The sequence below is a fragment of the Tursiops truncatus genome, chromosome 19 (genome assembly GCF_011762595.2).
Source record: "Tursiops truncatus isolate mTurTru1 chromosome 19, mTurTru1.mat.Y, whole genome shotgun sequence".
Lineage (NCBI taxonomy): Eukaryota > Metazoa > Chordata > Mammalia > Artiodactyla > Delphinidae > Tursiops > Tursiops truncatus.
Window position 1 is genome coordinate 48,564,786 of NC_047052.1, and position 20,885 is coordinate 48,585,670.

General features: G+C 57.5%; 1 protein-coding gene across 3 annotated transcripts in view; it reads left to right on the forward strand.

The window, feature by feature from the left end:
* CLASRP (CLK4 associating serine/arginine rich protein) overlaps positions 1-20,885 on the forward strand; it is a 23,487-nt gene continuing 2,602 nt past the window's right edge. The window contains exons 1-18 of one of the 3 annotated variants that reach the window (XR_004523420.2): positions 1-272; positions 1,065-1,185; positions 8,203-8,300; positions 8,872-8,973; positions 9,202-9,281; positions 11,424-11,508; positions 12,684-12,832; positions 13,635-13,731; positions 14,720-14,798; positions 14,883-14,956; positions 16,213-16,254; positions 17,167-17,382; positions 17,498-17,785; positions 19,201-19,470; positions 19,789-19,832; positions 20,127-20,187; positions 20,429-20,487; positions 20,581-20,627. Coding sequence is in view for 1 of the 3 variants with exons in the window: in XM_033845466.2 (XP_033701357.1) it covers positions 1,087-1,185; positions 8,203-8,300; positions 8,872-8,973; positions 9,202-9,281; positions 11,424-11,508; positions 12,684-12,832; positions 13,635-13,731; positions 14,720-14,798; positions 14,883-14,956; positions 16,213-16,254; positions 17,167-17,382; positions 17,498-17,785; positions 19,201-19,470; positions 19,789-19,828; positions 20,127-20,187; positions 20,429-20,487; positions 20,581-20,627 (1,886 nt within the window). In the remaining 2 variants the exon portion in view is untranslated. Of the gene's footprint in view, positions 273-1,064; positions 1,186-8,202; positions 8,301-8,871; positions 8,974-9,201; positions 9,282-11,423; positions 11,509-12,683; positions 12,833-13,634; positions 13,732-14,719; positions 14,799-14,882; positions 14,957-16,212; positions 16,255-17,166; positions 17,383-17,497; positions 17,786-19,200; positions 19,471-19,788; positions 19,833-20,126; positions 20,188-20,428; positions 20,628-20,885 lie in introns of all 3 variants that reach the window. The other 2 variants (XM_033845466.2, XR_012328018.1) reach the window with 2 other exon arrangements.

Sequence of the window (20,885 nt, forward strand, 5' to 3'; positions counted from 1 at the left end):
GCTTCCGGTGCGGGCCGCGCGCGAGCGCAGCAGTGGGAGGCGGCGGCGAGCTGCCGAGTGCAGGCTGCTGGCCGTGACCTCCTGGCTTCGGGCGGACGTCAGCCCAGCTTCGTCCTTGCCTCGACCCCTCCCCGGTCTGTTGTGAGCCTTCGCTCGGCCCCGGCCTCGAGGGCCGACCGCTCCGCACCCCCTCGGCCTGCCGGGCCTGAGGCCGCGCCCTGCCCCCGCCGTCGGGCCGAACTCGCCGCGTCGGACCCCGCCGCTTGCCACAGGTCCCTTCCTCTTGTCAAAAAAAACTTAACCCGAACCCTCAGGCCCAGACCCGGTGTTCGGCCCTGTCCAAACCTTCGGGCTCTGCCTCTGTCCTCCAGCCTCGCCCCGAAGCTCAACCCACCCCGTCCTGTCTGCCCGTTCCGCTTCCCTCAGTCTCTACCCTACCCTCCCGCCCCCAATTTAGATTCCGTCTTTAGACTTAAGCCGCGCTCTGGTCTCTCCTTAACAGCACTCTCCCATGCTCCCCCTCCTCCCCCAAGGGTCGACGTCTTCCGTCCACGCCCTTCACCTGCCCTCGACCCCTACCGCCAAGCCACTACTCTGTTCCCATAAAATCTTTCTCCTCTTCGTCCACTTGCCTTCATCTCCGGACCCCTGCTACCCATAGGCACACCCACAGATGCCCCCTGGTGGGAGCCCTTTCAGCTCTTTCCCCTCCCTTGAGCTCCAGCCCCAGCTGCTCCAGGTCTGTTTCCAGACCTTGCTTCCAACACTCGCTCCTTCCATTCCCGAACCTTTCATCCTTGATTCTGGCTCCTCGAACACAGGATACCCCTTTCCCAGGGATGCTCACTTCAGAATCACCCGAGGGGGCGGTTTCAGAATGCCCAGGGTACTGGATCAGAGTTGCCTGGGATACACCTGAGCATCTGGAGCAGGGTTCCATAGCCTCACTTCCCCTCCCTGAAGCTGCTCTTCAGGATCAACTCTGTCACCAACTTGTTAGATGACATAGAGTCTGTCTATATGGTTTTTAAAGCCCGTCTGACACCCGTCTCCTTATCCCTCAGGTTGAGGCCCCAGGCTCCCACGATGTGGCACGAGGCTCGGAAGCATGAGCGGAAGCTTCGAGGTATGATGGTCGACTACAAAAAGAGGGCAGAGCGGCGGCGGGAGTACTATGAAAAGATCGTGAGTAACCTTTAATCTGGGCTGGGAGCTCTGCTGGAGGGTGGGGCCCGGTCCTCCCGGTACGATTTGGGCTTGGAAATGCGCTAATGTTAGAGCCCAGTTTCCTCCAGAGAATGTCCATTTTTTGAGCATAATCATTGGTAAAAACTTGAGGCATTCTGTTTATTGTAGTATACTGCGCTGTTTGGTGTGGACTCAGTACAGAGCTGGGGTCAGTAGGAAGGAGGAAAGTCTTTGTAACACTCAGAGCAGTCCAGACATGAGATTGGCCACCTCCGAATGGTGTCTATCCTGCTTATTGCTGTATTCACAGTGCCCAGAAGAGCTCAGCATTCTTGAGGTTGAATTTGGCATCCCGAAGGAGTGCCGTCATCATTCACTAAGTCAAGTCTGACCATTTCCCTCCCCTGTTTGATGCTTCAGTTGCTTTTGGAGAGAAGAGTGCACTGCATCTTGTGATCTAAAAGGCCCTTGTGGTCTGGCCTCTCAGCTTCATCCTTAGGTAGCTCCATTGGCCTTTTTTCCGTCTCTGCCACCACAGGGATCCTCTCACCTATTTAACTGTTACTTGCTCTTGAGACCCCAGCTTGAAATGGCATTTGCCATTTCAGTTCAGTTATGAACTGGCATTTGCCAGTTCAGTTCTCCTGTTAGATGGTATTTGTTATAGACGTTTTCATTTACCATCGCATCACTGCCTCAGCCTCCTCCCTTGTCTCCTGGCCTCCAGTCCTGCCGCCTCTAATCCACCCTCCAGGGTGGAGGGGCCAGAGAGGTCTTTCTAAAGCACAAAGCTGACCCTGTCCCTCCCTTGCTCAGAACTTCTCTGTGACTCGCTAGTGCCGGGCTCCTCAACCCAGCGTTTAAGACCCTACATGTTCTGGCTTTTACCACCCCCTCCAGACTCTTGTCACTCTGCTTTCTGCCTTGTTCCTTTGCTCACGCCATCTGGCGTCCTCAATATCTAGGCTACTTTTTCTAACAAAAAAAAAAGATGTATAAAGAGTTACCATTTTACTTCCCCAAATTATATAGCCCTCTCCAGCCACAGGGCCTTTGCATGAGCTTTTCCTATTACTCGATTAACTGCTGCTCATCTGTCAGATCTCAATCCTCAGGGAAGTCTTTCCTCATCCTCCATACTCAGCCGTCATAGCTCCCTGTCATTCCCCTTTGCGGAATTTAGCACACATATCCAGCTCTGTAGCATTGGAGACTAGGTGTATTTGGGTCATGTTTGCATTCCAAGCTTGAGCCCAACGTGGTTTAAAAGAACAGATGAATAAAGCATAGCAGTTACCATTTTAATTGGTCCTTTGCAGGCACCAGGCTCTGAAAAGAGCTTTAGATGCGTGATTTCTTTGAATCCCCACAGTCACCCATGAGACAGAGGCTGCTGTTACCCTAGGAGAGGAATCTTTGAGAGCGCCTCAGTTGCCTTCTGTCACCCGGGAGGGAACCACTGGGCTGTAGAGAGAGCCCCTCTCCAGTGGTGTCAGAATAACTATAACATGACCACAAGGGCAGGGGTTGGGTATATGTTGCTTATTGGTGAGGCCCCAGCAGTGGACCAAGAACACAGTCAGTGCTCAGGAGTGAATAGCTGCCATTTGTTAAGGGTTCGTGGTGTGCCAGGCCCTGTGCCTGCTACTTTGGCACATTCTTTCTAGTCCTTTCAGCAGGCCTGAGAAATTGGTATTGATCCCTGTGTTAAAGGTGATGCTGATAACAATGGCTAATTCTGTTGAGCATTTATGTGTTATCCACTGTGCTGAGCACTTGATGCGTCTCCACTTCATCAAATTGTCACCCCCAGCCTGGGAGGTGGTTTGCTTTTTATTGATTCCATTTCACAGATGAGCAAACTGAGGCTCAGAGAGTCATGGCCTAGATCATATAGCAAGAGGGCAGAGCTGGCATTCTAACCCAGACTCTCTGACCCTGGACCTCTCTTAGCTCTTCACCTGGGCTTTCTACTGCAGAAATAGAAGTTCAGAAAGGTGCAGCAGCTTGTTCAAGGTGACACGGCCGGGAGGCAAAATACCAAACCATACCAGGTCCTTAAGAGTTTGGAGTCACAGGGCTCTGGGTTCCAATTCCAGCTATTCCACTTACATACCATGTGGCCCGGGCAAGTGACTGTATCCCTGAGCCTGGTTTCCTCTTCTGCATGTGAAATGATGTATCCTATAAAATCACGTTTGGCTGTGAATAACGGAGACCTAAAGCATCAATGGCTTAGACAAGATAGAAGTTTATTTCCTTTTCACATAAAAGCGCAGAGGTGGCCATTTCTGCTCAGGGACCGTTTTGTTGTTCAGCCATGCATGGCTTCTCTTCCCAGTGTTGTCTTAAGGTCTAAGAGGGCTGCTCAAGCTCTAGCCATCATGTGTTCATTACATCCAGCGGGGAAGAAGAAGGGAGGGAAAAGAGGCCAGGGGGCTCATGCCAGTTAAGAAAGTCTCTAGATGTTTGCACATGGTATGTCCACTCAGATCCCCCTGGCCGGCAAGTAACCCCATGGTCACAAACAGCTGTCAGGAAGGTTAAGAGGCGTAGACTGTATGCTGGGTGGCCTAGTGCCAGTTAGGAGTCTTATTATTATCGAGGAAGGGGCAATGGATGTTGGTTGCCAACTCATGGTCTGCCACAAATGGTGGGGACAAGGACACCTCTCTCCCGGGCTGTTGGAGTGTAGTGAGATTGGGCACAGAGACCACTGAGGGCAGGCCTGCCCAGGGTAACTTGCTCAGTAAATGCCGGCTCTTGTTGGTTCTGAGGTGGTTGTTATTACCAAGTAGAGCTGGACTAGCATCCAGGTTGATGGATGGTGTGGAGGAAAAAAGGCTGGAATTGGGCCACTTAGAAGGCCTGGGACTCCGTGCTCTTGTTCTTGTAGCTGGGGAGCTCCCTGAGCTTTGTTTTCCCCCTTGGGACAGTGGTGATGACAGGGTGACAGGGAAGAGCTTCAAGAATACAACAGTGTCTGTGGGGTGCTTTGTGGTGCAGGCCCGTACAAGCAACCATTGTCCCCGTACGAGAACGTGATGAGCATTCAGATCACGGCCACCAAGCTGTGGATGATAGCTGCTTTGAGGAGGGGATGGGGCTGTCACACGGGTCTCTCATCTTGCTCTTGGGCCTAGGGAGGCGGCTGAGGCGAGCACTGAGGAAGCTGAGGTCAGCTGTGATGGGCCGGGCAGGTGTGTCTAGGCAGCCGGTTTCTCTGCTCATCTGTCCATGGTGCCTGCTCTCTCTCCCTAGCTGACCCTAGTTCTGTCATTTCTCCTGTCCTTGTCAGCTTTCTTCTGATCAGCGGTTTGGATAAAGAAACAATTCCCTGTTGATGTGAAAGTGGGAAATAAAACATCTCAGCTCCGGCATCTCCTTCTCCAGGAGGGCCCGGGCTAAATGACGCGTCACCTGGCTCCCCTATCCCAGCACTGCCCACTCTAGGTGGTCACTGTGGGGGATGGGCCTGTCCCCCACACTGGACTGTGAGCCCTGAGGGCCAGGCTGGCTGTCTCAGTCAGTGCCATGGCCCTAGCACAACGCCTGCACCTGGCGTCGGTGCCTGCTTAACAGTTGACTCCATGAACTCCTGTGACCCCCTCGGATCCCGGAGATGTAATGATCCGTTGGTTAAGAATAGATTTTGGGTCTTGAGGAAATATTTGTACCTGTTCGTTGGAGTATGATTCACCATAGCCAAGATGTAGAAACAACCTAAATGTCCATCAGCTGATGAATGGGTAAAGAAAAGTGGTCCATACATACAGTGGAATATTATTCAGCCTCAGAAAGAAAGGAAATCTTGTCACATGCTACTGCGTGGAGGCACCTTGAGGACATTATGTCTAGTGAAATGAGCCAGTCACAAAAAGACAAACACTGCAAAATTCCATGTGTATGAGGTCTTAGAAGCAGTAGAAACAGAACAGAACCTTAGAAACAGAAAATGCTTGTTGCCAGGAGCTGCGGGAGGGGAAAAGGGGAGTAGTTGTTCATTGGGTATAGAGTTTCGGTTTTGTAAGCTGGAAAAGTTCTAGAGATCCGGTGCAGAGCAAGGTGCATATAATTAACGCTATTGTACCTTTCACTTAAAAAAAAAAAAGAGTGGATTTTGGAGTCAGGACCATTTAGGCTCAGATCCTAGTTTTGTTTATGGCTGGTGTGATCAGGAGCAAGTGAGCCTCCCCACTCTGAGCTCCAGTTTCCTCATGGGACATGGGGGTAAGAGTAGCACCTTTCTCCCAAGACTGAGACGTTTGAGATGTACATAAAGCACTTAGTTCAGCGCCTGGCTTTTATTTTTATTATTATTATTATTATTTTAATATTTATTTATTTGGCTGCACCGGCTCTTTAGTTGTGGCACACGGGATCTTAGTTGTGGCATGCATGCAGGATCTAGTTCCCCGACCCGGGATCAAACCTGGGCCCCCTGCATTGGGAGCATGGAATCCCCACCACTGGACCACCAGGATAGTCCCCAACTCCTGGCTTTGAGTACGGTTCCTTGACTTTTCCAGACGCTCCCAACAGAGCCAGTCCATGGACCCAGGTTTTTACTCCCCGCCCAATGCTATTTTCCTTGTTGTGGTGCTGGCACTGCCAGTGGCTTCACGCTACAGGCCGAAGTCCATCCTGCACACAGTGTCCCACGTGAGTCTTGGCTGTGGGAGCTGGGCATTTGGCCTGGCGCAGCCTCAGAACACGAGGGGCTCTTGGCCTTAGACCTGGCTGGGGCGGTCACGGGCCGAGGGCGCTGTGTGGCCCAAGGTGAGGGACTGAGGGAGGCAGGGGACGTGCGGGATGAGGAGTTGGATTCCAGCAGCGCCACCCCGCTGGACTCCGTGGGCTCGGGTGTACCCCACCCTCAGCGTCTTCACATGTGAGAGGAGAGGGAGAGCGGCCTGGCGCCTAGTGAGCGCAGGACAGGTGGTAGCCCCGTAGCAGCTGTGGTCACTGGGGAGCGTCCTTCTCAGCTCCTGCTCGCCTGGCGGTTGGGGCGGGAGGTGGAGGCAGAGCGGGAAGTGCAGGCGCTCGGGAGCTTGATGCTGACGGTTTTCTCCTGCAGGGGCTCGGCCTCCTCGTCTGTCGGTGAGGGTTTGTTCTCTTTCCTTCCGTCAGTGTTCCTGAGCGCCTGCCGTGGGCCGGTCCCTGCTCTAGGCGCTGGGGATACAACAGTGAGCAAGACAGGTCCTGCGTCGTCGTGGAAGCTGCGGTCTAGTGTAGGAGACAGGTGACCCGTGAGGGGCGGTGCTCCGAAGCAGACGGGTGCGGTTAAGGAGCTAGAGTCAGGCGGGTTGCGGGGGAGCTGTTAGGCAGAGCTGACAAGGAAGGCGGCTAGATGGAGATGGGGAATGTGTGCTGTGGTCTGGAGGCCAGCCGCCTGGAGCAGAGGCGGGGGAGAGAAGTCAGAGAGGGCCAAGCTGGAGCGGAGCGGCGAGGCTCTGAGCAGGCGGACGTGGCCTAATAGGTTTTAGCAGAACCCCTCAGGCTGCCTCGCGGAAAATGGGCTGCAGAGGGCAAGGGTGGTAGCAGGGAGCGGGGAGGAGGCCAGGAGGCCGCAGAGTGGTTGGGGAAGGTGGCAGTGCTGCGGGGGAGGGGGGAGGCGGGATGGGAAGTGGTTGGGCTCTGGGGCGGTGGTGCTGGGAGCTTGGCCAGGGTTTAGTGGGGAGCACCAGCAGCCCGGCTCGTGGCTCCTGTGGGTTCCTCTGACGTGGCAGGGGCTGCAGCTCGCCAGGGCCCGGCTCTCGGGAAGCTCAGTGGTGGGAGCTGCTGCGGCTAGATTTTATCCTTTCCTGACGCAGTTCTGGTGACTTGGAATCGTGACTCCCCACAGGAGGCCTCAGGCCTGAGGCGATAAGTGAGTGTAAGGTGTAACATCAGGTGGTGGGAGCGGCTCAGGGGCCATTCTCCATCTAGGTACCTTTGTTCTTTAAAACAGCTTTATTGAGAGATAATTCACATACTGTACAATTCAGTGGTTTTCAGTATATTCACAGGGTTGTGCAAGCATTTCCACAATGTAATTTTAGAAAATTTTCATAAGCCCCAAAAGAAGCCGCATAGCCATTCGCAGCCGGTTCCCCGCGCCCCGCAGCTCTGGGCAGCCACCAGGCTACGTTCCGTCTCTGGATTCGCCTGTTGCGCACATTTCACATAAATGGAATCATACAGTGTGTGGCCTTTCGTGACTGACTTGTTTCGCTTAGTGTAATGTTTTCAGGGCTCATCCGTGTGGTAGTGTAGATCAGTACTCCATTCCTTTTTACTTCCAAACAATATTGCATTGTCTGCATGTGCCATGTTTTGTTTATCCGTCTTGCGTTGATGGACATTTGGATTGTTTCCAGGGTTTGGCTATTGTGCATAGTGCTGCTGTGAACTTTTGTGTACAAGTATTTGAGTCTCTGTTTTTAGTTTTTTCAGGTATATACCTAGGAGTGGAATTGCCGGGTGTCATACGGCAGTTCTTTGTCTAACCTTTTGAAGAACCTTGTTTCTGCATACTCTTGTCAATATTACTTGCTATCATCTGTCCTTTCAACTTTAGCCATCTTAGTGTGAGGTGGTGTCTTGTAGTTCTGATTGCTGTGTCTCTGGTGAATAGTGACATTGATTGTCCTTTCATGAGCTTATGCAGTCCTGGTGTCTTAGAGGCTGGTCCTGGCCAAAGTGCTCACACCTGCCTCTGAATGAGTGGCCTTGGGGTGGGGGTGGGGTGAAGAGTTGGGGGAAGTATTTTAGGGAGGTGGGTCTTGGTACTGGCTGTGTAGAAAGTGGGGCCAGAGCTCAGAGCCTCTTGCTACCACCTCGAGAGGAAACCCTTCCCCTGTCTCCAGGGGTTAGGTGGCCCCCGTTAGTGCTGCCAGCCTTGTGTAGGTTCTTTTACCTCTGAAGTAGGGCCTCTTGGCGTCAGAGGTGAGCCTGCTGCTAACTTGGTTGTGTGGGAGTGGCAGGGTTTGGGGCTCCGTTGGGTGGTGACCTCCATCTTGTCCTTCCCTGCAGAAGAAGGACCCAGCCCAGTTCCTGCAGGTGCATGGTCGAGCTTGCAAGGTGCACCTGGATTCTGCAGTTGCCCTGGCCGCCGAGAGCCCCGTTAACATGTAAGGCTGGGTCTGGGGGTAGGGTAGTGTCTGTGACTGAGGGTTGGAGGGCCAAAGGGACCTGGGGTAGGACACAGACCTTCGGAGTCTGAGAGAGGGAAGCTTTGGCCTGCATGGGAAGGTGAAGGTCACTAGCTAAGGCTGTACGGCAGCGGTTGGGATAAAGGCCCCGTGGTGTAGTGGTTGGAGGAGGACTTAGAGGAGAATGAGTGGGGCCGGGGCCAGAGGCCCAGATGCAGCAGAGAGTAGGTTGCCAGAGGGGGTGTTTTGGGGTGACTGGGCTTATAAAGGTGGCTCCTAGGACGTGGTTCGAGTTCTCCACTCTTGCTTGGTTCTGAAAAACAGGGCCCCAGTTTCCCCAGGGCCCTATTCTTGTCAGGAGCCTGAATGTAGATTTGGTGGGGGGGTTGGTGGCATAAGGGACTGCGTGGTGGGGGGTGAGGGTGGGGCTGGCATGGGGATCAGAGGGCTTGGGGGCCAGACTCCCAAGCGTGAGGTGGCAGGGAGCAGGTACTTTGTGTCCTGGGCAATGGGGACCCTAGGCTCCTTGCTCCCCTGCTCCCCACTTCAGGATGCCCTGGCAGGGGGACACCAACAACATGATTGACCGCTTCGATGTCCGTGCCCACCTGGACCACATCCCTGACTACACCCCACCTCTGCTCACCACCATGTAAGCTGCCTCCCCCAGGGGTTGCCAGGCAGGGAGTCCTACCCAGCAGCACCTCTTCTTTCCTGAGCCCTGGCCTGCCTGTCACCATCCTGGGAAGGAAGGAGGTGTGCACGTGGGGAGGCCCCCCCGCCCGTCAGACTGAGCCAGGCCCCTCATCCCCCTTCCTGCTGGCTTGGGATGGGGGTCTACCCTCTCCCTGTGGTCTCAAGACCTTGGCCTCCCCCAAAGCTCCCCAGAACAGGAGTCGGACGAGCGGAAATGTAACTACGAGCGCTACCGAGGCCTGGTACAGAACGACTTTGCTGGCAGTAAGTGACCTGGGGCGGCGGGGGAGTGGGGTTTTTTGGCGGGAGGGGCGGAGGGTGTCCCTGGAGACTGGAAGACCTCGACAAGTTTGGCAAGAAAAGTTATCCCAGGCCTTTCTACTAAGGGGCCTTGGGTTTTGGTCCCAGCTCTGTCATGGACCCACTCTGTTCACATCCCTTTCTCTCTTGGGGCCCTCTGTCTCTGGAATTGGTACAGGAGATGTCTGGTGAACTAGATGGTCCTACCACATCCCATGCCCTCTAACTCTGTGGCGTTTTTTCCTAAAAAATTGGTGAAAATAGCAAGAATACATTATTTTCCTCTGTGTATTTCCCCCACCTGCATGGGTCAGAATGTTAGCTCTGGAAAGGAAATTTCTCCTTGTTTTAAATGAATATTTAGACAGTTTGGCAGTTTGCCAAGCGTTCATATATGTCCAGTGTTCTTTTCCCAAGCCATCACTGTTAACACTTCACAAACGAGAAAACAGGTTTAGAGACTTTTCCCCTCTCTGGGCTTGTGGCGGTTCAGACCCTGACAAACTTAGAGTTTTTTGTCTCTGTTACCTCAGTACATCTGCATAACCTCCCAGCAAGGTAGGGATGATGCCCCCATTTTACAGATGAGGATATCGAGGCTCAGTGGTTGGGGGGGGGACACCATGTCCAAGGAGTTGGGGTTCTCACCCTGCCCTTAACCACTGCTGCCTCCTGCTGGACAGCTCTGAACTTCAGCTCGCCTCCTGAGAAGGACTTTGAGATACCCCCACACACACTCCCAGGATCTCCCTGTGAAATTAAGGGCCACACACTTGTCCCTTAGCCTGGCCAGTGTCGGTCTCCTCCTGGGGAAGGGTGATAAAGGTGGATTCTGTCCCTTGGGGTGGTTGTGAGGGCTCGGTGAGGAGTGCATAAGGCCCCGCACCGCGCCTGGCAGTCAGCCCTCCCAGTGGGTTCACTGTCCCCGTATTTGTTTCTAAAATAGGTGTTTTAGCATCTCTAAAATCAGAGATTGTCAAATTTCGGCAATCACTGAGGCCTTAGAATCAGGGGGAATGCGTCATCATTGATGCCGTTGTTGTTTTTGCCTTCCCCCCAGGCTACATAGATTCTTGGTGATGGAGCCAGGGTTTCCCTCAGTTCTGACTCTGTATTCATTCATTCATTCCCGCAGTTCCTGAGCACCTGTGGTGCGTCGGGCACTCTTCTGGGAGCAGGGGTCTAGTGGGGGAGCCATGTAATCACGAAAGCAGGTGGTAGTCACAGCTAAGGCGCCGTCACGACAGACGTGTGCTGTTCTGAGGTGCTTGGCCAAGGCTGGCTCAGGGAAGGGTGGGCAAGATTTCCCCAGTGAGGAGAGGCCGCTGGACTCCGGGCCAGGAGGACAGCCCTGTGGGGGAAGGGGGCGGGTGGCCTTGGGGGACAGGGAGGGCTGGCTGGCTGGAGCTCACGTGAGGCAGGTCAGCGGGGCTTTGTGGACCTACCAGCAGAACCGCGGAGGCTGCGGGGAGGGCTGTACCGTGGCCCAGCCCCGCCCGGCCCACGCACCTCGCTTTACAGATAGAAGAGCGGAGGCCCACCGAGGCAAGGCCAGGGTCCCACTGGGATTCGGGCATGTCTCACTGCAGGAAGACCCGGGGAGGCTCCAGTACATTGCTGAGCTCCTTGAGTTGCGTGTTGTGGATGAACGAGAGCCCAGATTAACCGCGCTTAATTTAAACTGGCCCACAGAGGCACAGAGTGGAGTGGCCCGTGGGGTCCAGGTGACTGACGTCCAGTGCTCAGGATAGCTTTGTCGTTCTGAAGGGTCCAGCTGAAGACCTTCCTAACAGTGGTAACAGTAGCAGCGCCAAAATACAACGCGCTCGTTCTGCCAGTGATCCCATTTTACAGAAAAGGAAACTGAGGCACAGAGTGGCTCATTTCCTTGATCAGGGTTGCATGGCGAGTCAGTGGTGTCACCAGGGCCCTCCTGCAGGTGCTGTGTCCTCAACACACACGGTGTGATTATCTGGGAATCCGTGACTCTGACCCTGGCTGTGCTTGGGTCACACCTGTCCTCCTACCCCCCCCATTCTTGTGTCCCCCCTGAATTCCCAGTGTCCCCAGCATCCCCTGACCCACGTGCCTCTTGCCTTGCCCCAGTCTCAGAGGAGCAGTGCCTGTACCAGATCTACATTGACGAGTTGTACGGAGGCCTCCAGAGACCCAGTGAGGATGAGAAGAAGAAGTGAGCCGGGGTCTGGGGCACCGTGGGCTTGAGGGAGGCAGGCAGACTGTGAGCCCCACAGGGCACAGCCTCGTCCATCCTGTCCACCTTGGGCTCCCCAGAGCCGGGGCTGGTGGTTGGCACAGGGTAGGCGCTCGATTGATCAATGTTTAGAGGAGGAAGCAGCAGCTGGACAGGAAGGGTCTGCTGACAAACCTCTACACTGCGTTTGCAACCCATGGGATGGTAGGAGGTGAGTTAGGGCAGGGAGTTAGAGCAGGCCCCGGGCTGGACAGGCCTGGGTTTGAAACCTGCCGGTGAGGACTTCCCTCCGAGCCTTGGCGGGCTCCTCTGTGAGGGGGCTGGCGGCAGTGCCCCCTGCCTGGACTTTCCAGGGCTGCAGGAGACGGAGCTTGTGAAGTGTTTGTCCTCTGCTGCCGTGAAGTAAGCTTGTGGTCAGCAGCGGCTGATGTCGCTCTGGAGAGGGACCTCTCCAGGCTGTGTCCCTTGAGGAATGGCCCCCCTTCGCCAGGACAGCCGCTGCTCCACTTGTTCCCCAGCGGTCCTGGAGCCCTGCCTCCTTACCACCTGCTGCTGCGCAGCTCCCCCACTGCGATCCTAGTGCTTGCTGCTTCCCTCCCTCTGAAGAGTTCTCACGGTGTGGCGGGAGCTTCCTGATGACTCTCATCCTTATCCCTGACACCCCCCCACCCCCACCCCCCCCGTTCAGGACGAGGCTGGCGCTGGGACAGCGTCAGGGAGTGTTGACTGAATTCAGCAGCAGGCGTGCACTAGGCCCCTACGCCGCTCTGGACCAAGCTGGGCCGTGCTGTTACCCAGGATAACGCGGGCCTGCCCTTGCAGGACTCACAGTCTGGGGCCGGGGGAGACAGATCCAGTAGCAGTGGGGCTGGGGATCTGACGATGGGGCTGGACCCCGCCTGAGGGAGGACTTTCTGGAGGATGGTGCATTGGAGCTGGAGGAGGAGGGAAGAGCCGGTGGGAGGTGGCCACAGAGGGTTCTAGGCTGAGGGCGAGCGTGAGTGAGGGTCTGCAGGCAAGGGTGCCGAGCTGCCCTGGAACTTGGGAGGGCGGCGTGCGGTGTGCGGGCCCTCGAGGCTTGGCCTGGGCTGCATCCTGCCCATAGTCTGCGCCCCCGCCCCGCACCTCCCTGGCTCATGGCTCCCCTGTCCCAGGCTGGCGGAGAAGAAGGCTTCCATTGGCTACACCTATGAGGACAGCACGGTGGCTGAGGTGGAGAAGGTGGCAGAGAAGCCGGAGGAGGAGGAGTCACCGGCCGAGGAGGAGAGCAACTCGGACGAAGATGAGGTCATCCCCGACATCGGTGGGGTCCCCTCTCTGCCCTCCCCCCCCACAGTCCCTGGGCGTTGTTTTCGTGTCTCGTCCCGCCCCCTCTGTGGGGTGCCCCGGTGCTTAGGAGCCCCGCCTGTCCCGCCCCTGCTCCAGGGCGCTGCTGTCCTCCCTTCTCACTCGTGTCCTCCTGGTCCAGCCTCCCTTTCTGTGTCTCTCTCCTTCCTCGTTTCTAGGATTCTGCTTCTATGGTATTGTCCCCACCTAGGTTCTGAGTCTGTCCTCCTTGCTTGTGTCAGCCTCTCTGTCTCTCCCTCCCCTTCTCTTTCTCTCTCTTCTGGAAAACAAGTGTTCCTCCAGTTATAGAGCCTCATCCCCCATGCTGCCACCCACCTCCACCTAAATGCCTGTCTTCCCTCCACCTCTCACCCTTTCTCACTCAGCCCACCCACTGTTTATTCAGACTTACTCAGACATATGTGAAGTGTCCGTCCCCCTTCCACTGAGTCATCCAGCATCTGGCTTCTGAATGCCTGTGACCCGAACCCCCTGCCTCCCGCCCACCTAGATCTTCAGCCGCCCTCTGTCCGTCCCCCGTTCACTCCCCCGTTTACTTCCTCCACATCACACACCCCTCCCGGCCCCCACCCACCGTTTGTTGTGCTTGCCTCTGGCCAAGCCCTGCGCCAGCCTGGGGATGCCAAGATGAGCTGACTCGTTCCCTCCCTGCAGAGGCCTGCGGTCTGGTGGGCACCCCCGCCCCCAACTCCCGGGGCACTGCCCCTTCTCCCCTTCTCGCTCGGCTTTGGTCCCTGACAGCCTTTCTTTTGGTGTAGACGTGGAGGTGGACGTGGACGAACTGAACCAGGAGCAGGTGGCAGATCTCAACAAACAGGCCACGACCTATGGCATGGCCGATGGCGACTTCGTCAGGTGAGGCCGGCGGGCTGACGCCTCTCCACGTCCTGTGGACCTGGCATATGTTGTTACCCCTCTTCCCGAGCAGTTGTGTGCCTGGCCCTGCGCCAGGGCATCACACACAGAGGCTCCTGAGCTCGTGGGGTGGGTACTTGTGACTGGCTTCAGCCTTGTCGAAGCGGAGGCTGCCCCCAGCTGTGTGACCTGAGGCCACCGGACTCCTGGAAACTCCCGGGTTCCTGGGCCTGGTGGACAGCGCCCTCCAGTGGAGAGGCTTCGCTCCCCGGATCATTCACTCGCAGTTGCTGGTTGAGCCTCTGCCCTGTGCCATACCTGTGTGGGTCACATAGACCGGTCCCATCTGACAGGGTATTGAGCTGGAGTCTGAACACAGCGTCCTCTGCCCAGAACCCTCCATGACTCCCACCTCCCTCAGGCGCAGCCAGCCTCCTCACCACGGCCGCAGAGTCTCACCTGTCTGGTCTTCTGCCCACATACTGCACCCCTGCCGGCCTCCATGGCCTCTTTACCCCTTCGGTGCCTGAGGCCCCACCTGACCTCGGGGCCGCTCAGTGTGCCGTTGGCTCTGTCGGCACCTGCTCAGCTCACTGTCCCAGGTTTCTCATCAGCTGTCACTTTTCTCTGGGTGGCTTCCCCAACCTCCCTGTTGAAGGCTGCAGCAGCCTCTACCAGTTCCCTGGACTTCCTTCCCTCTTCTGAGATTTACTTTCCCATCGAGGCTTTCACCGTCTAACATACCATGTTATGTGACCTTGGTCATTGTGTCTCTTCTCCCCAGAATGGTAGCCCAAGGGGGTGGGGATTTTTGTTTGTTTTCAGTAATCCCTAATACCTGAAATAGCACCTGGCATGCAGTGGGTGCTCAATAATAGTGCAAAATGAATGCGAGACCCCCAGGATGGCTTGGGGTTTCTCACTTCCTGCAGTGACACTGCCTGTGGCCTGGCCCCTCCTCCATCGTGCCCCTCGTGCCCCTCTGTAGGATGCTCCGGAAAGACAAGGAGGAGGCAGAGGCCATCAAACATGCCAAGGCCCTTGAGGAGGAGAAGGCCATGTACTCGGTGAGGGCTGGGCCAGGGTGGTAGGGCAGGTGTGTGCCTCATGGACGGCACACCCTCACCAGCCTCGTACCCACCCTGCTCCAGGGCCGTCGCTCCCGGCGCCAGCGGAGGGAGTTCCGGGAGAAGCGGCTAAGGGGCCGCAAGATCAGCCCACCCAGGTAGGACGGGTTCTGCCCCATGCCCCCACCCTGCCAGCACCAGTCTTTCAGGGCTCTGGGGGAGGAGCCGGGGCTCAGGAAGACCTTGGGGGCAAGCTCGCCACTTGCAGGCAATTCCCTCCTAGTAGGGCAGTGAGTAGGGAAAGTTTGGAGTAGGCGTGGCTGTGAGGGGCGTGTGGACACCTGCCCTGCCAGCCATTCCCCTCACCCTGCTGGACTCGGGACGCTTGCCGTGCTCCCTGAGAGCCAGTGGCGAGGTGGCATGGGGTGGCTGGAAGGGTTGAGAGCAGAGTCAAGGGGCACGGGCCTGGCCCTGGACTCTGACCTGGTTCTGCTGCTTGGCCGCTTCCTCACGGTCAGAGTTTGGGCAGGTGACTTTCTCTCTTGAGCTGCAGTTTCCTTTTTGGAAAAGGGGCACCATCACCTCCCAGGAGAGGGGCTATGCCAGTGCCCACAGCGAGGTCTCGGGCAGGTTTGGATGCGGCAGTCTGATGTGGAAAGCCCAGCCTGGGGCTCCAGGCAAACCCATGCTCTTTGACACATCTCGTGTGTTTAATGGGAGTCATTGAGGGTTGCTGTGAAGCTTAAGGGACCTGTTGTGGGTTCAGGGTTTGATGTGCGGTCTGGAAAATACTCCTTAAAGAGTTGTAGAGATGCAGGTCAGTGTAGTGCGTAAAAGCTTGGACTCAGGGCCACATGGCCTGGGTTGGAATCCTGGCTCTTTTCGTTTATGAGCTGTGTGGCCCTGGGCAAGTGACTTCACCTCTCTGGGCCTGTTTCCTCAGCTGTGAAGTGTGAAGAATCACAGTACCCACGTCAGAGAGTTGTTAGGAAGAGCGATTGAGTTCACTGAGTAAAGCACTTGGTGCCTGGCGCATAGTGTGCCTCTAAGACGTGTTAGCTCTTCTAGTTTCAACATCATCATCAGTAGGAAGCCAGGACCCAGTAGAGCGAGGGACTTGGAGTGGGAGGAGTGTCGCTTCTAGTCTAGGGTCCGGAGGCCAGTCAGGTCGGAGGCTGCTGAAGTCCTTGTTGCTCAGGGTCAGGGTGGGTCTGGCACATTGTGGGTCAGGGCTGAGGTTCAGGCTTCGGACAGATGTGAGGTGAGTAGGAGGAGGGATCAGGCCTGGCCAGCAGCCCCCTCATCACTGTGCCCAGCGTGTGGCCTTGGGCGCCCAGGTTGGGGGTTGGCCTTACTTCTGTGCACACTAATCCCAAACCCCCCCACCTGTCCCATCCCGTTCTTCTCTTCATAGCTACGCCCGCCGAGACAGCCCCACCTATGACCCCTATAAGCGGTGAGTTCGCAAGGCCCAGCAGTCCTCCTCATGGAGGGCAGGGGTGGTGAGGAGGGCCAGGGGGCCCACCCTGTAGGCTGCCCTGAGATCACAGACTGGAGAATGTGTTCTGGGAGTCTGAATCATTTTTTGTTTCCTAGAGTGTTAGCCTGCTTTCCTGATTTCTTTTTCCTTTAAACGTGAACCTTAAAAATTTGTTCTCATTTAGCTGTAACGTAGTCTTGTGTGGAAAATGACCAGACGTGGCAGGAAGGCAGGACTTAGAAGTCACGTCCCTTTAATCTGAACTCCCGGAAATAAGCAGTGAGAAATAGCAGGCACAGAAGGGCCTGGTTGCATACGCGTGTGTCTCCTGGTTGTGGGAGTGGTTGGGACAGAGGCTTTGAGGGTGACAGACCTTGGTCTGACCCCAGTTCCCTTTGCAGAATGGTGTGGGAGGGCCCCCTCGGGGCTCCTGGGAGGATAGGTGAGATGAGGCAGGTGCACCTTTTGATGAAAAGTCTGGCACAGTAAGTGCTCAATCCGTGGGCGCCATTAGGGATAAGGTATACTTTTTTTTCACAAAAATGGAATTAAATCACAGTTAATGCTTTAGAACTTGCTTTCCACCTGACCTGACATCTATGTTGAGGAAATCTTTTCCTGTTACATTACAGATGGGCTCATCCCTTTTTAATAGTACAGTTTGCTGTTCCTCCTTTTCCTGGTTGTTCTGAGAAGGTTTCCGTGGTCAGGAATCCGATCCTTGCACAGCTGGTGTCTTTCTGCCCATTGGCTCTGCTCGTTGCGCCGGTGGCTGCCGTTGCTCGGGGCTCTGCTGTTCTGATTTCTGTTGCTCTGTGGTGGCTTCTGTTAGCCGGTGGGCAGGCTCCAGGAGCCTGGCGTTCGAGCCCCCTGCTTCCTGCTCTGTAGGTCGCCCTCGGAATCCAGCTCCGAATCCCGCTCGCGCTCCCGCTCCCCGACCCCAGGCCGAGAGGAGAAGATCACGTTCATCACCAGTTTTGGGGGCAGCGATGAGGAGGCAGCCGCAGCCGCAGCTGCAGCAGCTGCGTCAGGGGCCGCCACAGGGAAGCCTCCCGCGCCCCCCCAGCCAGGCGGCCCCGCACCGGGACGTAATGCCAGCGCCCGGTCGGTAACGCTCACGCTGCCTGCCCTACACCCCGGCCGCCGTGGGGGGGACTCGGGACGGCGGTGGGCCACGGCCCGGGCCGGCGCTGACCCGCCCTCCGTGCCCCACCTGCAGCCGCCGCTCCTCCACCACCTCCTCCTCCTCTTCCGCCTCGAGGACCTCCAGTTCCCGCTCCCGTTCCAGCTCCAGCTCCCGCTCCCGCCGCGGCGGGGGCTCCTACCGCTCTGGCCGCCACGCACGCTCCCGCTCCCGGTCCTGGTCACGCTCCCGCTCCCGCTCTCGGCGCTACTCGAGATCCCGCAGCCGTGGCCGGCGGCACTCAGGTGGGGGCTCTCGAGATGGACACCGCTACTCCCGTTCGCCTGCCCGGCGTGGCGGTTACGGGCCCCGGCGCAGAAGCAGGTGCGTGGGGCTGGGTTGTGGGGACTGGGCTGGGCGTGGGCCCCGTTTCAGCGAGACCAGGCTCTGGGAGGGGAGACCTGGGATTGGTGCAGGGGGGAATGTGCTCACTCCAGGTGTGGTGCCGGGGCTGGAGCACAGCCTCCCTTCTCAGGGATGCAGTGGGGAGGGAGACTGAGCTGTGCTTGTCACGGGAAGTCCCCAGGTGTTTGCAGCTGGCGACCCTTAGGACTGGGGCACTCCGTGGGCAGGGGCCGGAGAGTCAAGGCAGCCCTTTGAGAGAAGGCGGGGCGTGAGACAAGCGCTGCACATGGGGCAGGAGGAAAGTGACCTAGGGACGGGAGCATCCCTCCGGTCCTATTCCCGGAGGGGGCCTGGTGGATGAGAGCATGGACTGCGGAGCCCCTGGCTGGGTATGGATTCTGGCCCTGCTAGTGAACTCTCGGGGCCTGTTTCTGCATCTGTAAAAAGAGATACAGTCACGGTGTCCCCTTTATTGGGTCGTGAAGTTGTGACAAGTGAATTCTATGTAAGTGTTTAGTACAGGGCCTGGCACTCGGTGAGTGCTTTTATTGTCATCAGCATCATTACCCGTGTTATTGTTGTGTGGATCTCAACGTCAGCTACCTACAAGGTCTAGCAGGTAAAATAGAGGGGCCGTGTGGGCCCCGGTGAACCGGGAGCATACGTCCCATCTGCTGGGCTCGTTGGCCACTCAGTGGCAGGCGTGGTGTTGCTCAGTCTTCTGGTTTCTCAAGAGAAGTTGGGTTGGATTTTTAAAGGACAGCTCTTGTTTTCTCAATATTGCCAACAAATTTGAATTTTGTAAAAACCCAGGACAGTCCCACCAGAATCAGTGTGTGGCGTTGGTTTGGCTTCTGGGTCGTTCCCTGGAGCCTGACACAGGGCAGTGTCAGGAGAAAGACTGGGGTCGGAGGGGGACCCTGGTCACATCTCTGAGGCCAGCCTGAGGGTCCTGAGCAGAGAGAGGGTGGGGCTTGCACGTCCCCAGACTGGATCCTGTGGGTCTGTGCTGCAGTCTTGCACGGGGGCGGGGGGGTCATCCCCACTGGTGGCGAGACCCTGGACCTGGCAAGGTGAGGAGGCCGTGAGCATACAAGGGGGGGCCGCCAGCCAAGTTCTGCCCCCCCAGAAGTCACCTCTCAGAGAAGTGGGTGAATGGGTGTCTAGTGAGAAGTGAAGAGCCGTCTTAGGGCCGGTGTATCTAGAGGGCGGTCTCTGTTTAGAGACTGAGGGAGGCCAGGGAGGATTTCTGAGGAAAGTAGCGGGAGAGGAGTGGAGACACAAGGACCCCAGGGCCTCGGAGGAGGCTCGTAGATTCAGTGCCTGGGTGGGGCATTGCGCACCTGGGGTCCCTGGAGCCTCACGGCCTCTCTCCTGCCTCACCGCACCCCCAGGAGCCGCTCCCGCTCAGGGGACCGGTACAGGCGGGGCGGCCGGGGGCCCCGGCACCACAGCAGTAGCCGCAGCCGCAGCAGCTGGTCCCTCAGCCCGTCCCGAAGTCGCAGCCTGACTCGCAGCCGCAGCCCCAGCCAGAGCCGCAGCCCCAGCCAGAGCCACAGCCGCAGCCGCAGCCGCAGCCGCAGTCGCAGTCACTCGCCGTCGCCCCCAAGGGAGAAGCTGGGCAGGCCGGCAGCGTCCCCCGCTGTGGGCGAGAAGCTGAAAAAGTGAGTGGGGCAGGGCTGGGGGAAGGGGATTGTGAGCTCGGGTGAGCAGGTGACTCCACTGTGCTCTTTTTGAAGGAACTTGGTCCTGTCCTGGGAGGTCTGAGGGGGCCACAGCTCTGCCCTTAGGGGCTCTGAGGAGTCACGCCCTTGCCTTGGGTCGGGGGTCAGAGGGGGACATGGCCCTGTCCTGCAGGGTCCGGGAGGGACCTGGTTTCTCCCTGGGGGGTGTTAGGGGCCCATGACCTTGGCTGTCTGCTCTGAGGGCAGTGCTGAGGGCGCGTGAGGTCGAAGGTGGCAGCTGGTTTTCTTTCCTCCCAGGACCGAACCTGCCGCTGGTAAAGAGACAGGAGCTGCCAAAGTCAGTAAGAATTTGGAACTCGCCCGTGTAATTCCCGCCAGCAGCAGTGCCCGAGAGCTGGGCCCGGTGGGCCTGCAGGGGGGCCCGGGTGGGCCGGGAGATCCAGCCCCGGGGATTGAGATCTGTGCCTCCCTTCCCTCCTCAACTGTCCACTGGGGCTCCCAGACCCTCGTGGCCAGTCTCCACAGCCTGCCCGTCCTCCACACATGCCCCCGCAAGTCCCAGGCTCTTGGCTGAGGTGGGTTGTGGAAGCTCCGGGACACCCACCCGGTCTCCTGCCTCTTCTCCCCCTCCCCAGCCCAAGCTGACGCCACAGGAGAAGCTGAAGCTGAGGATGCAGAAGGCACTGAACAGGCAGTGTATGTCCCGCCACCTGCCCCTCCAGGGCTCCCCTGCCCCTCCTCCTTCTGGCCTGGCCGTGGGGAGGCCCTGCCCTTTGCCAGATAGGAGGCCCTTTGGGGAGGAGTGGGTGTGCACCTGCCCCGCGGCCACCACGTTTAGGGCCTTGGCAGTCTGGTTGGCCTCTCTGAGCTCAGCTTCCACATCTTGGGGGAGGGGCTTGAGGGCACCCCTCATCACTGTGTCTCTCCCTCCCCACAGTCAAGGCGGATAAGAAGGCGGCTCAGGAGAAGATGATCCAGCAGGAGCATGAGCGCCAGGTACGGGTTGGGGTGAGGGCATAGGGCTCACACAGGGTGCCGGCCCGGCCCCGCCCTCGCTGCCATCCTGCCATCCTGCCATCTCTGCCGTAGGAGCGGGAAGACGAGCTTCGAGCCATGGCCCGCAAGATCCGTATGAAGTAAGACCCCTTCCCTCCCACCTGCCTCTGGGTTGCCCTGTGTTCCCCACCACCTGCTCCGATCCAGAGCCCTGGCCGATCCCTCTGGGTGGATGAAAATAATCAAAGCCCTCGCCTGGCCTTCATGTTGCCCCCCAGTCTCCTTCCCATCCCCAGCTTACTTCGGCCACTGTGACCTCCTCCCAGCTCCGCCAGCTCCAGCTTGGGTTACCTTTCCTGCTGTTCCCAAGATACCACCCACTTCCCTCCCTTGCTGAA